This window comes from Physeter macrocephalus, chromosome 14, assembly GCF_002837175.3.
Source record: "Physeter macrocephalus isolate SW-GA chromosome 14, ASM283717v5, whole genome shotgun sequence".
Taxonomy (NCBI): domain Eukaryota; kingdom Metazoa; phylum Chordata; class Mammalia; order Artiodactyla; family Physeteridae; genus Physeter; species Physeter macrocephalus.
Genome location: NC_041227.1, coordinates 122,933,156 through 122,952,682, shown reverse-complemented (window position 1 = coordinate 122,952,682; position 19,527 = coordinate 122,933,156). Strand labels below are relative to the sequence as shown.

At 57.4% G+C, this 19,527-nt stretch overlaps 1 protein-coding gene and 1 non-coding gene across 2 annotated transcripts; one reads left to right on the top strand and one right to left on the bottom strand.

The window, feature by feature from the left end:
* Positions 1-9,028: 9,028 nt before the first annotated feature.
* On the bottom strand, positions 9,029-9,101 carry TRNAG-UCC (transfer RNA glycine (anticodon UCC)). Its single transcript has one exon. It is a non-coding gene; the product is annotated as a tRNA-Gly (tRNA).
* Positions 9,102-13,103: 4,002 nt separating this feature from the next.
* On the top strand, positions 13,104-19,527 carry NOTUM (notum, palmitoleoyl-protein carboxylesterase). The gene is made up of 11 exons (XM_024130008.1): positions 13,104-13,435; positions 14,563-14,615; positions 14,696-14,791; positions 15,317-15,377; positions 15,627-15,685; positions 16,083-16,185; positions 16,862-17,053; positions 17,168-17,268; positions 17,807-17,954; positions 18,943-18,990; positions 19,221-19,527. The coding sequence occupies exons 1-11, from the start codon at positions 13,104-13,106 to the stop codon at positions 19,525-19,527; spliced, it is 1,500 nt and encodes a 499-aa protein (XP_023985776.1).

Here is a 19,527-nt window from a genome sequence, read left to right as displayed (position 1 = left end):
ACCCCTCACAGTTTGCCTCACAGTCCAGAGGGCCTGTCTAGCACTCTATGCAACCTCAGTGCCTCACCGAGCCACACACACTGCCTGGTCACCATCGGCCAGTCCCCTCTCCTGAGGCCGGGGAGCACCACAGGACACAGGACAGAGACGTTTTCTGGCTCAGAGACAGCTTCTGCTGACCTGCCCCACCCCTTCCTACCTGCTCACATGGGTCTCATCATCTATGTGTAGCCGAGCACACGAGGCCTTGGAGCAGACACCTGTGGGGCATTTGTGACCACTGCCTGCAAGCTCTCAAACCCACCCTTCAGCCCAGCAGGGTCCCACATGCAGTTCTGCGGCAGCCAGGCCCCAGGTTGCCCCCAACCTGGCCTCTTCAGCACTGTGGGGTTTCCTCAGAGCCTCATCTGCACTGGGACAGGCCTTTCGTGCCTGCTCACTTGTTTACTGGCTGTCCCAGGGCAGCCCTGTCTGTCTGGCCCTCTGCCGGCAGGCACGCAGAGCAGAGCCTGGCACGGGGTGGGTGCTCTGCAAACATCTGTGAGAGGAATGACTATCAATGGGGGGACAAACGAATGCACAGTCCCCCCACATGTGCCTTCTCCTCCTGCTACCACTCACCTGGCAGGGGCAGGGTGCCCCAGGCTCAATGGGGTCTGTGTCCTGGCACTGGCCCTAGGAGGTGGGAGAGGCAGAGCAGACCCACCTCCCTTAGTGGCCTGGCTGGGCCAGACCTGGTGAAGACCAAGCAGGACAGACCAGACCCCATGAAGCTCCCATAAAGCAAGCCCCAGAGCCGACCCCTGGATTCTGGACCTCAGCTTAAGAAGCCTCCAGAGGCTGGAAATGCCCAGCAGAGGCTCCCCCGGTACAGGGGATTATTTCAGGCTGGAGGCAAAAATTCCAGGTTAACACACCAGCTCCACACCACAGCAGGAAGGACCCTCACCTGCCCCATGGCAAGTTTGTCATAGATTAGGACCCACACGCCTGGCCCTCCATTTGCTCTGTGGGGAGGCTGCCTCCTTTTGCTTACCTTCCTCAGTTCCTCACTGCAACTTGGCACCTTCCCTCAAGGCCCCATCACCTCCTGCGGGTGGTCCAGGCACAGCCTTAAGGGCGTGATCACAGCAGAGGTCACAGAGTTGACTGTAGGGTCAAAGATCATCTTGGGGGACTTCCCTGGTGGCCCAGTGGTAAAGAATCCGCCTTACAGTGCAGGGGATGTGGGTTCGATCCCTGGTCAGGGAACTAAGATCCCACATGCTGCGGGGCAACTAAGTCTGCGTGCCCCAACGACTGAGCTCGCGAGCCTCAACTAGAGCCCACGCGCTCTGGAGCCTTCACACCACAACTAGAGAAGAGAAAACCTGAACACTACAACTAGAGAGAAGCCCGTGTGCTGCAATGAAAGATCCCACGTGCTGCAACTAAGACCCAATGCAGCCCCAAAATAAATAAATCATAAATCTTTAGGAAAAGAAATATCATCTCTGGGAGGCATTCAAGGCCCCAAAGGGGAGCCTTTTCTTCGTGCTCATAGTTCAGTCTCTCTCTGCAGCTCATATTTTTCTTTCCAAATTTGCCGTTTTAAAAAATGACAGATCTGGGGCTTCCCTAATGGCGCAGTGGTTGAGAGTCCACCTGCCGATGCAGGGGACACGGGTTCGTGCCCCGGTCCGGGAAGATCCCACATGCCGCGGAGCGGCTGGGCCCGTGAGCCATGGATGCTGAGCCTGCGCTTCGGGAGCCTGTGCTCCGCAACAGGAGAGGCCACAACAGTGAGAGGCCTGCGTACCGCAAAAATAAATAAATAAATAAATAAAATAAAATAAAAAAAAAAATGACAGATCTGTACATTAACTTTCACAGCAGCTTTATCTAATAGTCAAAAGCTGGAATGAACCCGGATGGCCTTCAACAGGTTGAGCAGTTAAACAATGTGGCACATCCACACATGGAACACTGCTCAGCAATCAAGAGAATGAACTACTGACACCGCAGCCTGGGTGAGTCTCCAGGGAAACATGCTGAGTGAAAAGAGCTGGTCCCCAAAGACTGCATACTGTACCATTCCATTTATATAGCATTATGGAAATGACAGCATTTGCCTTTTCTCTCTGCATTAATATATGTATTTATATTTGAAAGTAAGTTGATGTCATCCAGGCACTTTCCCCCCAAATAATGCGGCAGCTCCTCCTAAGAACTAGGACCTTCTCCTTTTTAATCACAACCCATCACCACACCCAACAACCATGGATACACAGCCCACTTTAGACTTTCCCTTGTTGTCCCCAAATGGTCCTTTATAGCTGGTTGTCACATGGCATTTGGTTGTTGGGTCTGTTTACACTCCTTTAATCTACCACAGTCCTGGGAATTCCCTGGCGGTCCAGTAGTTAGGACTCTGCACTTCCGCTGCTGAGGGCATGGGTTCGATTCCTGGTTGGGGAACTAAGATCCTGCAAGCTGTGTGGTGAGGCCAGAAAAAAAAAAAAAAACCCTACCACAGTCCCTCTATTTTTTGTTTCGTTTTAATTTTTCATGACATTTGCATTTTTTAGAGCCCAAGGCTGAATCTGCCTGATCTTTTCCTGGAGTTAAACATTCAGCGCAGTGAGGCAGCATAGATGACAGCCCCTCAGGAGGTCCAGGATATCAGTTTGTCCCATTAGTGGGGACGTGCAGACTGAAGCTCCATGTTTCAGGTCCCGTGTAGACTGAATAAGCTATGTGTGGGGTAATTCTTTGAGAGCACAAATATGATGCTTTTCCAAGAACCATTTACCCAGTGGTTTTAGCATCGGTTGATGGTCCTTGCCTGAATCCATCATTACATTTATGGTGCAAAATCACAACCTTCCAACTTTATCATTCCCTCTACATTTAATAGGCATTTTTTGGTCAAGAATTTTTTTAAATTCCTAAATATTAATATGAACTCATGGATTCTTTTTCTTCATTCAGTTATTTTTTTGATGCTCAAATTTGATCCAAATTTGGCCAGTGAGACACATACCCCTTTAAGCTGGCTCCTGTGCTTCCTTGGGTGGGGGGGGCAGTGACTTTTTATTTTCATATTATTTCAAACGTAGAAGTTGCAAGAACAGTAAAAGGAACTCCTGCACACCTCTTAGACAGACTCTCCAGTTGTTTACATGTCGCCCATTTGCTTCAGCATTATTATCTCTCTCTCTCTCTCCATATATATTTATATATGTTCTGAACCATCTGAGAATAAGTGGAGACATTGTACACCTCTGCCACTAAATACTTCAGTGTGTATTTCTCAAGAGCAAGGCCACTCTCTTACTTCACCACCGAACTGTGATACAACATTGGGAGATCTGTCATTGATACCACACTCCGAGCTACTCTACAGTCACCTGTAGCACTCACATCTTTCCTGCATCTTTTCGATGTTTGTGTTGTTCTCTGAGTACTTCATCACTTCAGCCACAAGAAAGTATTTTAGGCTCACCCAGGATGTCCCTGTCCCAGCCCTGAATGCCATTTCTCAGGGAAGCCCTAGGCCCTTTTTTAGGGGAATGAGATTTAGAAACCGAGGTCTGGAGCCGAGCATGTTCATTGCTGCTGGTGTGCCTCTGCTTTGTAGGCCCTCTCAGGGGACAGAACTAGCATCCTGAATTCACCACCCCTCAGTCTTCTTCTTCTTCCCTCCTTCCATATTTATATTTGGTTGAATTGTATGAAATTGCCAATATTCAACCATTTTCAATCTACAAAAAAAGGCACAACCAAATATCCCCTTATCCACAGTGAGAACCCTTGTTTTCAGCAGCATCAATATATTTATTAATTTGCTCTGTTCCAAAATACCCTTCAGGGACTTCCCTGCTGGTCCAGTGGTTAAGACTCCGCACTCCCAATAGAGGGGGCCTGGGTTTGATCCCTGGTCAGGGAACTAGCTCCCGCATGCATGCTGCAACTAAAAGATCCCACATGCTGCAACGAAGATTCCTGCATGCTGCAACTAAGACCCAGCACAGGCAAATAAATAAATAAATATTTAAAAAAAAAAACCTCCAAATAGCTTTGGAATTACTACAACAATCCTGCTAGTAACCAGACCTACTAAGGAAATCTCAAGGTTTCTTTGTAGTTATTTTTGTCCTCAGGATATATCGCACAAAAGAAATACAGAGTATTGTGTTCAAAATTATTTGAATTAATTCTTTTTTTTCTGTGTGGTTATGTTAATTGGATACACATGTTCATTTATTACTGAATTTTAGGGTCTTTTTCACTCTTTTATGATTTAATGTTATATTTTGATTATGCAAAATATTTATTTATTATTTGATTTGAATATTATTTGATTCAAAAGTTATAAGTATAAAACGACACATAGCCAGAAAAGGGTCCTCCTTCTTCATCCACTGCCACTCACCCCCATAAGAACTAATCTTCTGGTTCTTGGGTAGCTTTCCTGCCTTTTTGCAAAGATGAGCACACGCATGTATCAGAGGCTAAGTGGACACAGATGCGGATTCTTCCTCTCCTTCCTTCTTACACAGCAGGTGACACAGAACATACCCTCATTTGTTCTTTTCTCTGCAGCCTACATGACCCACTCTGGGACCACGTCTAACTCCGCTCCCCTCCACAGTGCGGTACATCCAGAGCACAAAGTCCTGGACGTCATATAGGCTGTCACAGCATCCAGGCAGCCTAGGGAGTGGTCAGGGCATGGGGTCCAGGCTCCCCTACCTGCACCAAGCAGAGCTTTGACACCTCCTGGCTGCCTGGGCCTCTGTTCTTCATCTGTAAAACTCGACCCAGGGAGGTGGAGGTCAGCGCAGGTGAGCCAGACAGAACATCACAGGCAGCAGTTCCCCCCAGTAGCTATGGGAAGCCCTGAGCCCAGTCAGAAGGTGAGGCTGGGGTCCTCACCCCAGGCTGCACAGAATCCTTTCAAGGTTGGCCTGGGTCCCACCTGAATGCTGGGGTGGGGTGCCCCTGGTGGGACCAAGGCTGTATTTTCCAAAGAAACAATGTCCCAAACTGTGGTTCTATTAGGACTTCAGTTCATAGGTTAAAGTTAAAAAGCCCATGGCTGGGCTGACCTGGGAACCGAAGCGCCTCGAACCTGTCTCTTTGGGAAAGTTGTGGCTCATTCTCAGAGCAAGTGGCTTCTGAGGGTCTTCTGAGCTGGGCCCACGGAGGCACAGCCCTACTCCACGCTGTGCTTACGGTCCAGCTGAATGCATTTAAAAATACGTATGTAAAGATATATATAATTGTGGTAAAATTGCAGTTTAAATTTAATCAGCTTAAAATATATATTTTTTAAAATAAATTTATTTATTTATTTTTGGCTTCGTTGCGGTGCGCGGGCTTTCTCTATTTGCGGCGAGCAGCGGCTACTCTTCGTTGTGGTGCGTGGGCTTCTCATTGCGGTGGCTTCTCTTGTTGTGGAGCACGGGCTCTAGAGCGCAGGCTCAGTAGTTGTGGCGCACGGGCTTAGTTGCTCCGCGGCATGTGGGATGTTCCCGGACCAGGCTTGAACCTGTGTCCCCTGCATTGGCAGGGGGATTCTTAATCACTGTGCCAGCAGGGAAGTCCCTTAAAAATCTACTTTCCAGCGTAGATCCTTTGGGAGTTTATCTGTATTATCAACAAGGCAGTGGCTTTCCACTGCCAAAGAAAAAAATGTAACTTCCGGGTGGCTGCATGCCGCTCCCTCTTACCACTCTCCACTCACAGCCTCACTCAGCCCATTCCCCAAGCCTTTCCTCGGCTCCCCTCACGTCATGAGGGCTATGCCCACATGTCACCTGCTGGGGGGCTTCCCTGACCGCATCCCGCCTGCCACCCTCTGCCTGGTTTTCTCGTTTTCTCTCCCCTCCTGACATCACATTGTGGAGTCCCTTGGGCAGCTGTTTTCCGTCATCTGCCCCCTCACCCGCAGCAGACAAGCCTGGGCCAGGGCTCCAGTGAGTGAGTTTGAGATCGTCAGGGACCCTTCCCCCGTGCATGGAGCGGCCCTACATCTGGTCTCAGTCGGTGGCCTCCAGGCAGGGCAGACACCTGGACAGGTAAGAGCCTCGGCTCGTTCTCACACATGCAAGAGAGATCACTCTATCGATTTCACGAAATGAGCTGTGTTTCTACGTTGCCACCCTACCCGCTGGCAGAATAATCAATGCCCTTGACTCAGGAGCTTTCTGGGCCCTCAGCGTTCTCCTCTGGGAAATGGATCCTGACTCCTAAGTGGAGGGTGGTGGTGCTTCTGCAAGATGGTATGAGGAAAGTGCTCAGCATACTCCCCACAGCCCTCTAACCAGTTCTGTAAGCAAACACACTGGGGTCTGGAGAGGACAGGGAAGGCCACCTTCCTGCTCCTCCTCACCTCGTCTTCCTCCCTCCCAGGCAGCAGCTTGACAGCTGTTCCCAGGCTCTGCTTTGAATTAAAAAGTGGTGTGGCCCTTTAAGAAAAGCATCCGCCACCCCCGCTGCCCTGCTGCCCCCTTTGAAGTCCCTGGCGCTGAAAGGTTCCCAGTGGCAGATCTGAGGGTTTGTTTCTGCCTCCCCAGAGGCCACGTGCGGATCACAGGGTGGGAGGGAGGGAGGGCCGAAGGTCACAAGGCCGGCCAGGCCTCCCTGGCCTGCAGCCGCTATTGCAGCAGGACTGAGGACCAGCAGGCTGCGTGGATGGGGACCAGGCGGCTGGAGCTCATTAGGGCTCAGCAGAGCCAGCAGCTGGGAGAGCTAAGGAGGAGCTGTCTCCCGCCCTCCCCGTGGGCCTGGGGCAGCCTGACTTCCCCAATGCCCTCTCACCTATACAGTGAGGAGCATGCGCTGGCACTTTGGAGACGTTCTGGTGACACCCCAAGAAGCCCCATCTCCACAGATGTATAGGAAGCCCCTCCCATCCCCATGACCTTCCTCCCCCCAGCTTTGGAATATGGCCGGTTCCAGGTGGACCCAGGTGGACCCTGACACTCCACAGTCAGCTGAGGTCAGCTGTGGTTGGCATCCAGGAGGGTTCTTCAGCCAGGACTGCCCACAAGCCAGGTGTGGCTGTGTGTGTGTGTGTGGCTGGGGCAGGGGCTCTCAGAAGCTGGCTCCCAGGGGTCGAGCCTGGGGCCAGAAAACGCTACTTGTCCTCTGTTCACCAGGCACCGGAGGGTGGGTTTTGCAGCAGAGTGACAGGAGCATCTGGGACTCAGCTTCCTCCCACTCTCACCTGTAAGTAAAGGGGGCTCTGACTCCCACATGCTCCCAGTCCTAGGGTGAGGTGTGTGTGGGTCTCTTCTGCAGGTGACCCCAAGGCTGCTCAGGCCAGGACTGCAAATGGCCACCGATTCCCAGGAGAGGACTTCTTCTGGCATCATGCCTAGGAGCTGTCTATTAAAGCCTGTAACTGACCAGGTGGTCCCAGCCCCACCTTCCCCCACCCCTGCACCAGATGGCTCCAATGGACTTTTCTCATCAAGGCCCCAGGATGTGAGGCAAGGGGGGGTTCCTGCTGATGAATGGGGGGGCTTGGGGAAACCAAAAGGGTTCAAGCTCTGTAATTGCATGGCCTGAGCTTGAGGCCCCTCCCCCAGCTCAGAGCCGGGCGGTGGGCTCTTGCCTGGCTGTGGAGCAGGGTCTCCATTCAGGGCAAGCCACTGGGGGGAGTGCAGTGGTCTGCCCCACTTCCCTGCCCTCTTGGGCCTCAGAGGCCAGCAGCTGGGATGCAGAGCCTCCCAGGTGGTTGTGTGAGGCGGGGCGGCTGAGGCCCGCAGGCAACAGCTGGGCCCCAGACGGCAGGCAGCAGCTGCAGCACAGAACAGCCTTGTGCTCTTGGAGCCCTGGGCTCAGGGCCCTCGGGGATCTCCAGGAGGGAGCTGGCTGTGTGATATGGGGCCGTCCCAAGTTGAGGCAAGGGCACTGGGTCTGGAGCTCCTGGACATCCTGAGGACCTGAAGGCCCAGTCCCAGGTGGGATCCCCTGCACCACTGACTGTCCCCACCATACCTTCCTCCCCAGGGCCTGCCTGCCAGCCTGGGCCCCAAGCCTGCCTCAACTCGGGCCCTAGCTCTTGTTTCCTGAAATGTGCCATCTCTTACGCCCCCTTCACAGGAATTGGGCACATGTCCATGTATGGACCACAAGTCTCATTGGCCCCCTCTGTGCTCCCTCCCCTATATCTTCCTCCCCAAGGGACCAGCCCCCGAACCCCCATCCTATACCTGGGAATGCCGCTCCGAAATAGGCAGAGGCCCCGCTCTGGGCTCTCATTTTCCCAGGCCTCCTTGCACCTGGGCATGCATGAGATCTAAGCTTGACCAGAAGCACCTGCAGCCTACCTGAATGGGAGCCAGGAAGCCAAGAGGCAGGAATGATATAGAACCCACCCCGGACATGACAATGGGGGGGGTGCTGGTAAGCAGAAGGGTGGGTCCCATGTCCAGCATATGTGGTGTCCATGGCCCATGGGACCACTGCAACAAGGCAGTTTGGGACATTGTTCCTGTTTCTCCTCCTCAAGCTTGAGTGTTGACCCTCCAGACATTCCACGAGCCCCCTGTGCCCAGGACCTCAGTCTACCTTGGTCCCTGAAGGATGGCCAGCATCCACCAGGGAGCAATAACTATCAAACAAGTCCTGCCTCATTTCATGCTCTCATGAACGTGGAAGGCAGATACTATTCTCGTCTCCACCTTACACATAACAAGCCTGAGGTTCAGAGAGCCAGCTGCAGGCCCAGCAGCAGCAGAACCACGCCCTGAATGAAGAGATAGGCTCTCAGCCCCGCAGCTACATCCCTCAGTGTGTGGGCCCCATAGACATCTGTCTAATGAGTGAATGGGGGCATGCACATCCCATGTCCCAGCAGGATCTCCAAGGTGGGACCAGCCCACCATGTTCATTCACCTGCCCCGCATCCCTGCCAGTCACCTGGTGCCTCAGGCCCAGCCTGCTGAGCATCATTGGTTAGACCCATTGGTGTTTGGGATTTGTTTGTGTTTTTTTTTTTTTTTTTTGCCACACCATGTGGCATGTGGGATCTTAGTTCCCTGAGCAGGGATCGAACCTGCACCCCCTGCATTGGAAGTGCATTGTCTTAACCACTGGACCACCAGGGAAGTCCCTTGGGGTTTTTTAGGTAAAATTCATAATATAAAACCACTTGAAGGTGTACAATTCCATGGCATTTAGTACATTCACAATGCTATGCAACCATCAACATGGTCAATTTTAGAACATTTTTGTCACCCCAAAAAGAAACCCTGTACCCATTAGCAGTCACTCCCTGTTCCTCCCTGTCCCCTGGCAACCAAAAGTCTGCTTTTCTATCTCTATAGATTTGCCTATTCTGCATATTTCATGTAAATGGAATCATAAGATATGTGGCCTTTTGTTTCTGGCTTATTTCACTTACCTTAATGTTTTTAAGGTTCGTCTGTGTCATAGCATGTGTCAGTACTTTGTTCCTTTTTATGGCTGAATAATAGTCCATTGTATGAATGGACCACATTTTATTTATCCATTTTATTCATTATGGACGTTTGGGTTGTTTCCCCCTTTTGGCTATAGTGAGTACTGCTGCTGTGAACATTGATGGTCAAGTTTTTGTCTGAACACCTGTTTTCATCTCTTTTGGGATTATACCTAGGAGTGGAATTGCTGAGTCATGTGATAATTATACATGTAATTTATTGAGCAGCCACCAAACTGTTTCCATAGTGGCTGTACCATTTTATGTTCCCGCCAGCAATGCACGGGCTCCAGTTTCTCCACATCCTCACCAATGCTTGCTGTTTTCCATTTGTTTTTGTTTTTGTTTTTGGCCACACCACACGGCTTGCAGGATCTTAGTTCCCTGACCAGGGATTGAACCCAGGCCCTCGGCAGTGAAAGTGCCGAGTCCTAACCACTGGACCGCCAGGGAATTCCCTGTTTTCCATGTTTTTGATCACAGCCATCCTAGTGGATGTGAGGTGTTATCTGAACTGCTGCTGTTCAACCAGGGTCCCCTTCCTCCCATGTGTCAAGGCCACAGTGGCCTCTGGGTTGAGTGCAGGCAGCCTGGAAGCAGAGGCCCGGAGCTGAGCTGAGTGGCTCCCAGAACCTGCTGTCCTAGGAACCCCCTCCCAGATTTGGGGAGCTGAAAACTCTGACCTGGGGGAGTCTGAGGTGCAGAAGGTAAACCTGGCCCTTGAGGGGAGGGAGCCCAAGGACAGAGCCAGTCTGTCTGAGTCGAGAGGAGGGTGCAGTATGAACAGCCAAGGAAGGCTCTCTCAGGGGCTGTCACCAACAAGAGTCTGAGTTGGGGGTCTAAAGCTTAAAGGAGAGGGTGTGGGGAAGGCAGAGACACAGAAGAACAGGGAAGTTCTGGGGAAGACTCTTCACTTCTGCTAGTAGCGTTGAATAAATCAAACGAATTCATCTCGGTCAAAGTGCAGGCTAAATCTCATTACAGCAATACTAGGGAGTCCAACACGCATGCTCCCGCCTCGCACCGGAATTTCATTGGCAATCGTAACTGCCATTCCCACAGCACCGAGCACTTTCATGCATGGGCTCCCGTAATCCCACAACAGCCCTCTGATGGAGGTACGGTCATTGCCCCGCTTTAAAGAAGAGGAAACAGAGGCACACAGAGAGGTCACGGGCCTTGCCCAGGACCTCCTGCCAGGAAATGCCTCAGAGCCAGGTCCGTGTTAAGTACAACCCTATGCAGTCTTGCCATCCGGCTGGAAGCAGCATTTCCCTGCCTGGGACTTGGAATAACAGGCTCCTAGACGTAGAGGGTTTCTGGGGCGTGTTCTCCCCCATGCCTAGGAACACCTTCACGTGGGGGACCTGTGTCCCTGTGCCTGCCTCTGGCCAGTCCCACGCAGGGCCTATATACTGACCTGAAGGCAGGAGGGTGGCAAGTGTGGATTTCCAAGTGAACAGAGTTCACTCTCAGCTCTTCTACTAGCATGTCTGAGTCTCAGTTCCCCTCATCAGGAAAATGGGATGGGTACCCAGCTGCACCACAGGAGCTTGTGGGGAGGACCTCTTTTTGTCACAGCCTGCTCTCTCCTTCACTGAGTGACCCCAGCCAAGGCCGACCTCTGGGGCACCTCAGCCTGATGTTAAGCTTCAAGGTTTAAGTTACCGCTTAAACCTCACACAGCAGCTCTCAAGGACCCTGTCTGTTCTCCCACTTTGTCTTCTGAGAGCCTGGCCAGAGCAGCCTGCTGTGTGTGTGCACGGGGTGGGTGTTGTAACTTTTTAACCCTCAGCCCATTACTCAGCCCAGGGACTGGTGAGGAGGACAGCTCAGGAGGCAAAGGCAGGGGCACGGTCCCCGGTGCTGCCAGAGGCTCTGGCAACCTCTATTCTCCTGCCCCAGAGGGGCTGCAGGTGCCTGCCAGGGGACACAGCTTCCCCACTGCCCCAAATTAGGAGGGAGTTCAGGAAGCTCTGCCCCAGCTCTAGACCCAAAAGGCAAGGTCTGTTTCCTGTCTTTACAATGGCGTAATGACATCCATGGAGCTGTGGCCGGGAGGGGAATGAGAGGTCTACCAAGCTGTCTATGGCACTTTGTGTGTGTGTGGAGGGCAAATAAATGCCCTTTTTTTTCTTTTGTCTGCCCACCTAGCCGGGAGGAAGCCTCCTAAGCAAACAGCTGCCCCCTCACCCCATTCTGATTTCTGAGGAGGAATCTCCTTCTGTCCCCAGTGAGGTGCGCTGGGAAGGTGAGGTGATGGGGCAGATGCACTACGTTGCTTGGAGGTCACTGAACAGAAACCAAGCCGGCAGTTCTTCCATTCTCGACCACCCCAGGGGCGGCTGGGACTGCGGGAGATGTTCTTGGGGGTCCTTGGCATGGGGCGCAAAGCGAGGGCACACGCGGGGAGGATCCAGGACCCCGCCCCGAGGCCCACAGACCTCGATAAGTGGCAGCGCCCCCTCTGCCCCCACTGCCCTCCGAGGGCCGCCCAGAATCTGTCCACCCAGGCGCGGGACAGGGCGACTCCCCCGTGGCGCCGTGCCGCGGCGCCCAGTCCCTCCCGCAGGTCGCCGAGGGCGCCGGGGCCTCGCACCACACCTGTCCGCTCCTCCGGGAGGCCCCGGCGCCTCTGCTGCCGGCCCCTCGGCGCGGAGCCCTGTGTCCGCCGTCGCTTTGATCCCGGGGGCCCCGCTGGATAAAAGTCCCGGGAGGCTCCGCGCCAGCGCCAGAGGGGAGGCAGCCGAGCCGGGCGTACCAGCAGGCTGGCGCTGGGCGAGCGACGCCGAGGAGCCGGGGCCGCGGGGCCGCCCTCGCCGGCCGCGGTGAGCGCGGGGCTCCGGGCCGGTTCGGGGTGGGGGTTGCGGAGCCGGGTCCTGGTCGCCCGTGGGTTGCTGTGGGCCTGGGCGGCGGGGGCGAGGGGACCCCGGCGGCTCAGGTGAGCGCTCCCCCTGTGCCCCCAGCCCGTCGGGCCGACCCGCCGCGTGGCGACGGAGCTCCCCCCGCGCGGAAGAGCCCCTCTCCTTACCCACCGGCCCCCGCCCCGCCGCCCCTTCCAGTCGCCCGGGGGCGGGGGCGGCGGCGCCGGGCTGGCCGCGATGAATGAGCCGCCGGGGCCGCCGGGCCGCGCTGCCCCCCACGGAGCCGGGCCGGGAGCGCCTCCGGCGGCCGCGGCGGGATAGTCCAGGCCCCTCCGTCAGGCTTGCGGTTTGGGAAGAAAAGGCGATGCCTCCGCCAAGAAAAGAGCGAGCGCGGCCCCCTCCCCCTCCGCCGAGCCCGGGCGGCGGCGGCGGCGGCACTTCTAACGCGCGGGCACCCGGGCCGCCGCGGCCCCCGCAAACTACGCCCAGGCTCGGCCCCCGCCGCTCATTGGCGCGGGCCGGAGCCAGCGCACCCAGACCCTGCGCTGCCCTCGGCCGGCCGCGCGCGGAGCCCCAGCTGCCCAGGCCGACGGCGCCCGGCCCGAGAGCCTCGACGCCGAGCCGCCCTCGCCTCCTCTGCCGGGCCCAACGCGGGGAGCGGGGCGAACGAGCAGGCGCGGCTGGCGCCCCGCGGCCCGGGCGCCCCCGGCCCGGCGCCCTCGCCGCCGCGCCGCCTCAAGGCCGCCCGCTCTCCGCAGGTGGCCGCGGGCCCGAGCAGCGCGGCCATGGGTCGAGGGGTGCGCGTGCTGCTGCTGCTGGGCCTGCTGCACTGGGCCGGGGGCGGCGAGGGCAGGAAGACCTGGCGGCGCCGCGGCCAGCAGCCACCCCCGCCGCCGCCCCCGCCGCGGGCCGAGGCGGCGACGGCGGCCGGGCAGCCGGTGGAGAGCTTCCCGCTGGACTTCACGGCCGTGGAAGGCAACATGGACAGCTTCATGGCGCAGGTCAAGAGCCTGGCGCAGTCCCTGTACCCCTGCTCGGCGCAGCAGCTCAACGAGGACCTGCGCTTGCACCTCCTGCTCAACACGTCGGTGACTTGCAACGACGGCAGCTCGGCCGGGTAAGGCCCGCACCCGCCCGCCACGACCGGCGCGCCCCTGCCGCTGGCCTCGGGGCCGCGGGCCGCCTCGTCGCCGGCGGGTTCGCACCACCCGCCTCCCTGTCCCCGCTCAGACGCACGGAGTCTCTGCACTGGACCCTCCCTGCTGGCCGCAGCGGTGCTCGCCCACAGGGGAAAGGGCTCCCGTCGGGTCTCAGAGGCACTGGCCCCGGGGAGGGCCCTGCTCGGAGGCTTGCCGCGCGGGGGGTGGGGCAGCGCTGGCAGCGCTGGTCGCGGGCCAGCCCGGGCACTGACCCCTCGGCCAGCGGTACCCAGCCCCTGTGCTCGCGTCCTTCGTTCCCTGGGCGGGGAGATGGTAGTCCGCGAGTGGCCCTGGCTCCAGCAGGAGGAGGCGACACAGGGGGGCGGGGAGAGTCCTGCCGTACCCCCACCCCCACCCCAGCTCTACTCGCCCCGTCTGCTCCCTGCTGCTGCCGGGACTGCCAGGGAGCCCAGCCAGCCAGAGGGACAGGCAGGGGGCGCAGGTGGGACAGAAGGACCTGGGGTGCAGCATTCACCCGTCTCCAGACGGAAGCAGATAAAAAAGGATGCGAGGCTGAGGGTTGGGGAGGGGTTGGGGGCGCCCATGCCCTCAGCGACTCCACAGCCCAAGGAACTGGACGTTAGGTCGGGCCTCGGAAGGAAGGCTGCGACCCTGCCTCGGTGGCGCCCTCGCCCCTCCACGCGCGCCTGTCCCACCCCAGTACCCCTGCCCCACGCACACTCCTCCAGCGAGAGTGCTTTTCACTCTCCAAGCGCCACTGCGCGTCCCAGGAGGATCCCGACCCCCAGCGAAGACCCCCCCCCCCACCTCCCGGCCGCCGGCGCCGAGGTTACAGCGAGTCTCTCGCGGGGCGGGCCGTGGGGATTTTCCACGGACAGCACAACCCCTCGCCGCCCTTCCCCGCCCCGCGAGCGCCACCTCCCGGGACTGGCTGGCTGGGCCGGGCGCGCTCTGCTGGGGCCTGGCCGCTGGCGCCCCCGTGCGGTCCGCGCGCGCCCGGCGACAGGTGGAATGACCCCTTCCTCCCTGGAACTGGGCCCTGCAGCCCCAGCTGACCGCCCGCTCCGCCCCACTTCCCTTGCAGCTACTACCTGAAGGAATCCAAGGGCAGCCGGCGATGGCTACTGTTTCTGGAAGGTGCGTCCTAGGTGCGGAGGTGGCGGGGTGTGCGGGCGTCTACTCTGCACTGGACCCTGAGGTGATGGCTGTGCCCGCAGGAGGCTGGTACTGCTTCAACCGGGAGAACTGCGACTCCCGATATGACACCATGCGGCGCCTCATGAGCTCCAAGGACTGGCCGCTCACTCGAACAGGTCAGCGTGCCAGGGACTGACCAGGAGCCCCCATGGGGCGGGGGGGGGGGCGGTGGCGCGGGAAGGGGCTCACAGTTGGAAGTCCTGGAAGAAGCTCCTCCTCCTTCACTCCCTAGAGGCCCAGAGAGGTCCCACCCCATCCATCCCCGCCCCCAAAGTTAGGGATCATTCATTCTCACCTGTCATTCTTCTTCCACAGGTAACTTCCCAGGGCTCACCCTGGCTGTGCAGTACACAGCTGGTCCCTAGGTCAAAGTATCTGGTGGAAGGGGGGAGGTTGAGGGCCATGTCCAGATGTCACAGCCTGGCTGGTCATCCTGGCCATGGGGACTCCATGGAATGACTAAACCCATCCATTCATTCCCCACTTCCCCAGCCACCTTGGTTCAGGTGGGTATCACCACCCACCTCCTTGCTGTGGCCGAGTAGGATGCCCCCATAGCCCCACACCTTCCTGTAGTCCTCACCCCTGCATGCCCCCCTCCCACCAGAAAGACCCACTGCCTCTGTCCTCCCCTGCCACAGGCACAGGGATCCTGTCCTCCCAGCCAGAGGAGAACCCCCACTGGTGGAACGCCAACATGGTGTAAGAGGGAGCCGGAAGGTCTTTCCTTGGGGGTCCTGTCCTTGGGGGTCCTTCCTGGAGGATCCTTCCTAAGAGGTTCTTAGGGGGGAGTCCATCCTTGGGGATCCCATCCTTGAGGGGGTCTGGTCCTGGGAGAGGTCTTCCTAGGGGGTTCCTGTCCTCAGGAGTCCTTCCTGAGGAGGGTGGTCCTTCCTGGGGTCCTCGGGCAACAGAGAAGCATGGCGGGCTCACACCATCCCTGTGTCACAGCTTCATCCCCTACTGCTCCAGCGATGTCTGGAGTGGGGCTTCATCCAAGTCTGAGAAGAGTGAGTCCCCTGCCTTCCCCCAACTCCCCCACCCCCCCGACAGAGGCAGGGCAGGGAGGACGGAGCTTCTGGAGAAATACAGATTTTCAGCCTTGTAACTCCCTCTAACCCTTTGATAGTGTGTCCCAGGGTGTCTGCCCTCGGCACCCATTGCCTGGTTTGTCCAGGGCTGGCCTGGCCCCAGGGGGTCCTCACTCCTGCGTGTTGCCTGCGGGAGGGCCCCCAGCACAGCCTTGTGCACCTAACCCTCCTCCCTCTAGTCTACCCAGCCCCTGTTCCCATCCCCTCTAAGACCCTCCAGACCCCCAGCTATACCCCTCCTTCTGCCAACCTGGGGGTGGGAGGCCTTGCTCTGTGTCCAGGCCCCCACTTGAAGCCACCCTCCTTCTCTGTGCAGACGAGTACGCCTTCATGGGCGCCCTCATCATCCAGGAGGTTGTGCGAGAGCTCCTGGGCAAAGGGTTGAGCGGGGCCAAGGTGCTGCTGCTGGCAGGGAGCAGGTGGGCTGGGCAGGGGCTGGGGTGGGAGTGTGGCTGGAAGGGAGAAGATGGGGCTGAGCCAGGGCAGATGCATGACCGGGAGGCTCAGCATCGTGGGGCATCTCAGAGGTTCGGCTCCCAGGTGCCATGTAGCTGAAAGCTGTCCAGAGGATGCTTCTGGGTCCATGGCTGTTGGGTGTGAGGGAAGCCTTGGACTGCAGTGACCTAGGCAGTTGGTTAGGGGATAGCTGTGAACCCATGTACCACCAGGGCTGGGGTCCCTGTAGGCAGGATCACACCTGCTGGTCACTGTATCCCAGCAGGCATGTAAGGGACCCAGGGGACATCCAAGGAATGGACGGAGGGGCCTGGCCCACCTAGTTCATCTTAATTTTAAGATAAGGAAACTGAGTCACAGAGAGAGAGAGAGGAAGGGAAAGAGGGATGGGAGGAAGTGGGAAGACCTGGCACTTAGCGCTGGGTCAGTGCCGGGAGCTCTGCCAGCCCTTCTCTGCCTCCAAGACCTCAAAGGGCCCAGGGGACTTACACATGAACACAGAATGTGTTGGCAGCTCAGAATGCTCTCAGATCCCTGCCCGCTCGGGGATGGGCTTGGTGATGGGCTGGGGGCTGGGCGGGCCCTGGTGGGTGAGTGTCCTCCTCATCTGCCTGGCCTGACATCCCGCCTTCCCTGCAGCGCGGGGGGCACAGGAGTGCTGCTGAACGTGGACCGCGTGGCTGAGCAGCTGGAGGAGCTGGGCTATCCAGCCATCCAGGTGCGGGGCCTGGCTGACTCTGGCTGGTTCCTGGACAACAAGCAGTACCGCCGCACAGACTGCATTGACACCATCACCTGCGCGCCCACGGAGGCCATCCGCCGGGGCATCAGGTGCCCTGGGAGGGAGGGCCCATCCTGTGCAGAGAGCCTGGGGTGTGGTGGCATCTGTGGGTGGAGAAGCTCATGGGGGGCCAGGGGCAGCCTAACCTGCAGTATGTGGCCTAGGTACTGGAATGGGGTGGTCCCGGAGCGCTGTAGGCGCCAGTTCAAGGAGGGCGAGGAGTGGAACTGCTTCTTCGGCTACAAAGTCTACCCAACCCTGCGCTGTGAGTGGGCATATGGGGCGGCGGGGGGTGTTTAGACTATGTGTGCCTGCTGGAAACCCAGCCTGGAGTCCAGCCCTCAGAGGCTAGGCCCAGAGACCACTGTCCCACCTAGGATGGGTGACAGAGTCACCTGGGCTTGGCTGGGACTTTCCTGGCCTTAGCACTAGAAGTCCACTTGGTTCGAGGCAAACCAGGATGGTTAGTCATGCTTCCCACATCCACGGTGAGGAACGTGCTTTGGAGCTGGATCCCAGTGCTGTCCCTGTGTGGGGCCTTGGCTGTCCCCTCCAGCCCCACACTTGAAGGGACATCATCATGTTTTGGTCAAAGTGGAGTCCCTGGAAGCCAGGCCAAGGTGCGGGGAGGGAACAAGCCATCTCTTCAAGGAAGGGTGCTGGGGATGCTGGCTGCCGGCACCCTGCACAGAGAGCCCGGTTGGCCTGTGAGCCTGCTATGGAGCTGACTGTGGCCTCGGGCCCCTGAGCCTGGGGTGGGGGGCAGAGCACCGAGGCGAGGCCCATCTGAGCCGTCCCCCCAGGCCCGGTGTTCGTGGTACAGTGGCTGTTTGACGAGGCCCAGCTGACTGTGGACAATGTGCACCTCACGGGGCAGCCGGTGCAGGAGGGCCAGTGGCTGTACATCCAAAACCTGGGCCGTGAGCTGCGGAACACCCTCAAGGACGTGCCGTGAGTGTGTTGGGGACCCCACTCAGCCCCCACCCCAAATATACAGTAAACCACTTGACTTAAAAAAGAGAGGCCTCAAAGATGGAAAACAGGAAGCAGCCAAGGGGTCCTTGAGTACGTGATAAACTGTGGTCCATGCAGGCAAGGGGATTTTACCCAGCGCTAGAAAGAAGTGAGCGATCGAGCTGCAAAAAGACAGGAGGAACCTTAAAGGTGTGTTACCTTTAAGTGAAAGAAGCCAATCTTAAAAGGCTACATGCTGTGTGATTCCAAGTCTATGTCATCCTGGAAAAGGCAAAACTGCGGACGCAGTAAAAAGATCAGTGGTTGCCAGGGGTTGGCAGAGAGAGGTATGAATAGGTGGAGAACAGGATTTTTAGGCCTGAGCAACTACTCTGTATGGTACCACAATGGTGGATACATGGCATTATACATTTGTCCAAACTCATAGAACGTACAACACCAAGAGTGAACGCTGATGTAAGAGTGAACCCTGATGTGAACCCTGATGTACAGACTCTGGGTGGTAATGATGTGTCAGTGTAGGTTCATTGATTGTAACAAATGTACCAGCTGGTGGTGGGTGTTGATGATGGGGTAGGCTGTGCGTGTATAAGAGCAGGGGATAAATGGGAGCTCTCTATGCCTTCCATTCAATTTTGATGTGAACCTAAAACTTCGATTAAAAGCTAAAGTATATTAAGAAAAAAAAGAAAGAAAAACAAAATATTCACCTGTCCAGGAGAGGCCCCACTCCGAGCAGGATTTGGAGGCTGGAAGGGACAGGGGTTAGTAGGGAGCATGTGTGCTGGGGGGGACAAGGCCTGGGGGAGCCGCTGGCTGGCACAGCGGCAAGAGGGAAGTAGGAGCCAGGCAGGGGACAGCCTCCCAGTAGAGGGGGCTGGAGCTGCTGTGACCTGTGGGCTTTGGGGGTGGGGAAGGGCTGAGGCGGGACATGGTTGCTCACAGGTTGTCTTCTCCCCACCAGGGCCAGCTTTGCCCCTGCCTGCCTCTCCCACGAGATCATCATCCGAAGGTCAGTGTCGCCAAGCCCCAGGACAGCTCGCATCTATGGCTCTCACTCCAAGCATCTGCAGTGCCCCCATCCCCAGCAGGCCTGCCCACCGGCCTCCCCGGCTCTGGCTTCTTTTGGGGGCTTTCAAAATCACTTAGACAGCCCACTGTGTGGCAAGAATTCAGTGGTAGCAATGCCGTCCTCTGCTTTGGCCACACCTGAGTGACCCCCACCTGGGTTTCTGTCTGCAGCCACTGGACAGACGTCCAGGTAAAGGGGACCTCACTGCCCCGGGCACTGCACTGCTGGGACAGAAGCCTCCACGACAGCCACAAGGCCAGCAAAGCGCCCCTGAAGGGCTGCCCCATCCACCTGGTGGACAGCTGCCCCTGGCCCCACTGCAACCCCTCTTGCCCCACCATCCGGGACCAGTTCACGGGGCAGGAGATGAATGTGGCCCAGTTCCTGATGCACATGGGCTTCGACGTGCAGACAGTGGCACAGCAACAGGGCCTGGAGCCCAGTAAACTGCTGGGGATGCTGAGCAGCGGGAGCTAG

What these genes read in the sequence shown, in the direction of transcription:
- NOTUM (XM_024130008.1), top strand. Translation starts at nt 13,104, where the DNA reads ATGGGTCGAGGGGTGCGCGTGCTGCTGCTGCTGGGCCTGCTGCACTGG. An exon ending in TGGTGGAACGCCAACATGGT is followed by an intron (nt 15,378 to 15,626) that starts GTAAGAGGGAGC and finishes CCTGTGTCACAG; the next exon opens with CTTCATCCCCTACTGCTCCA. An exon ending in AGTCTACCCAACCCTGCGCT is followed by an intron (nt 17,269 to 17,806) that starts GTGAGTGGGCAT and finishes CCGTCCCCCCAG; the next exon opens with GCCCGGTGTTCGTGGTACAG.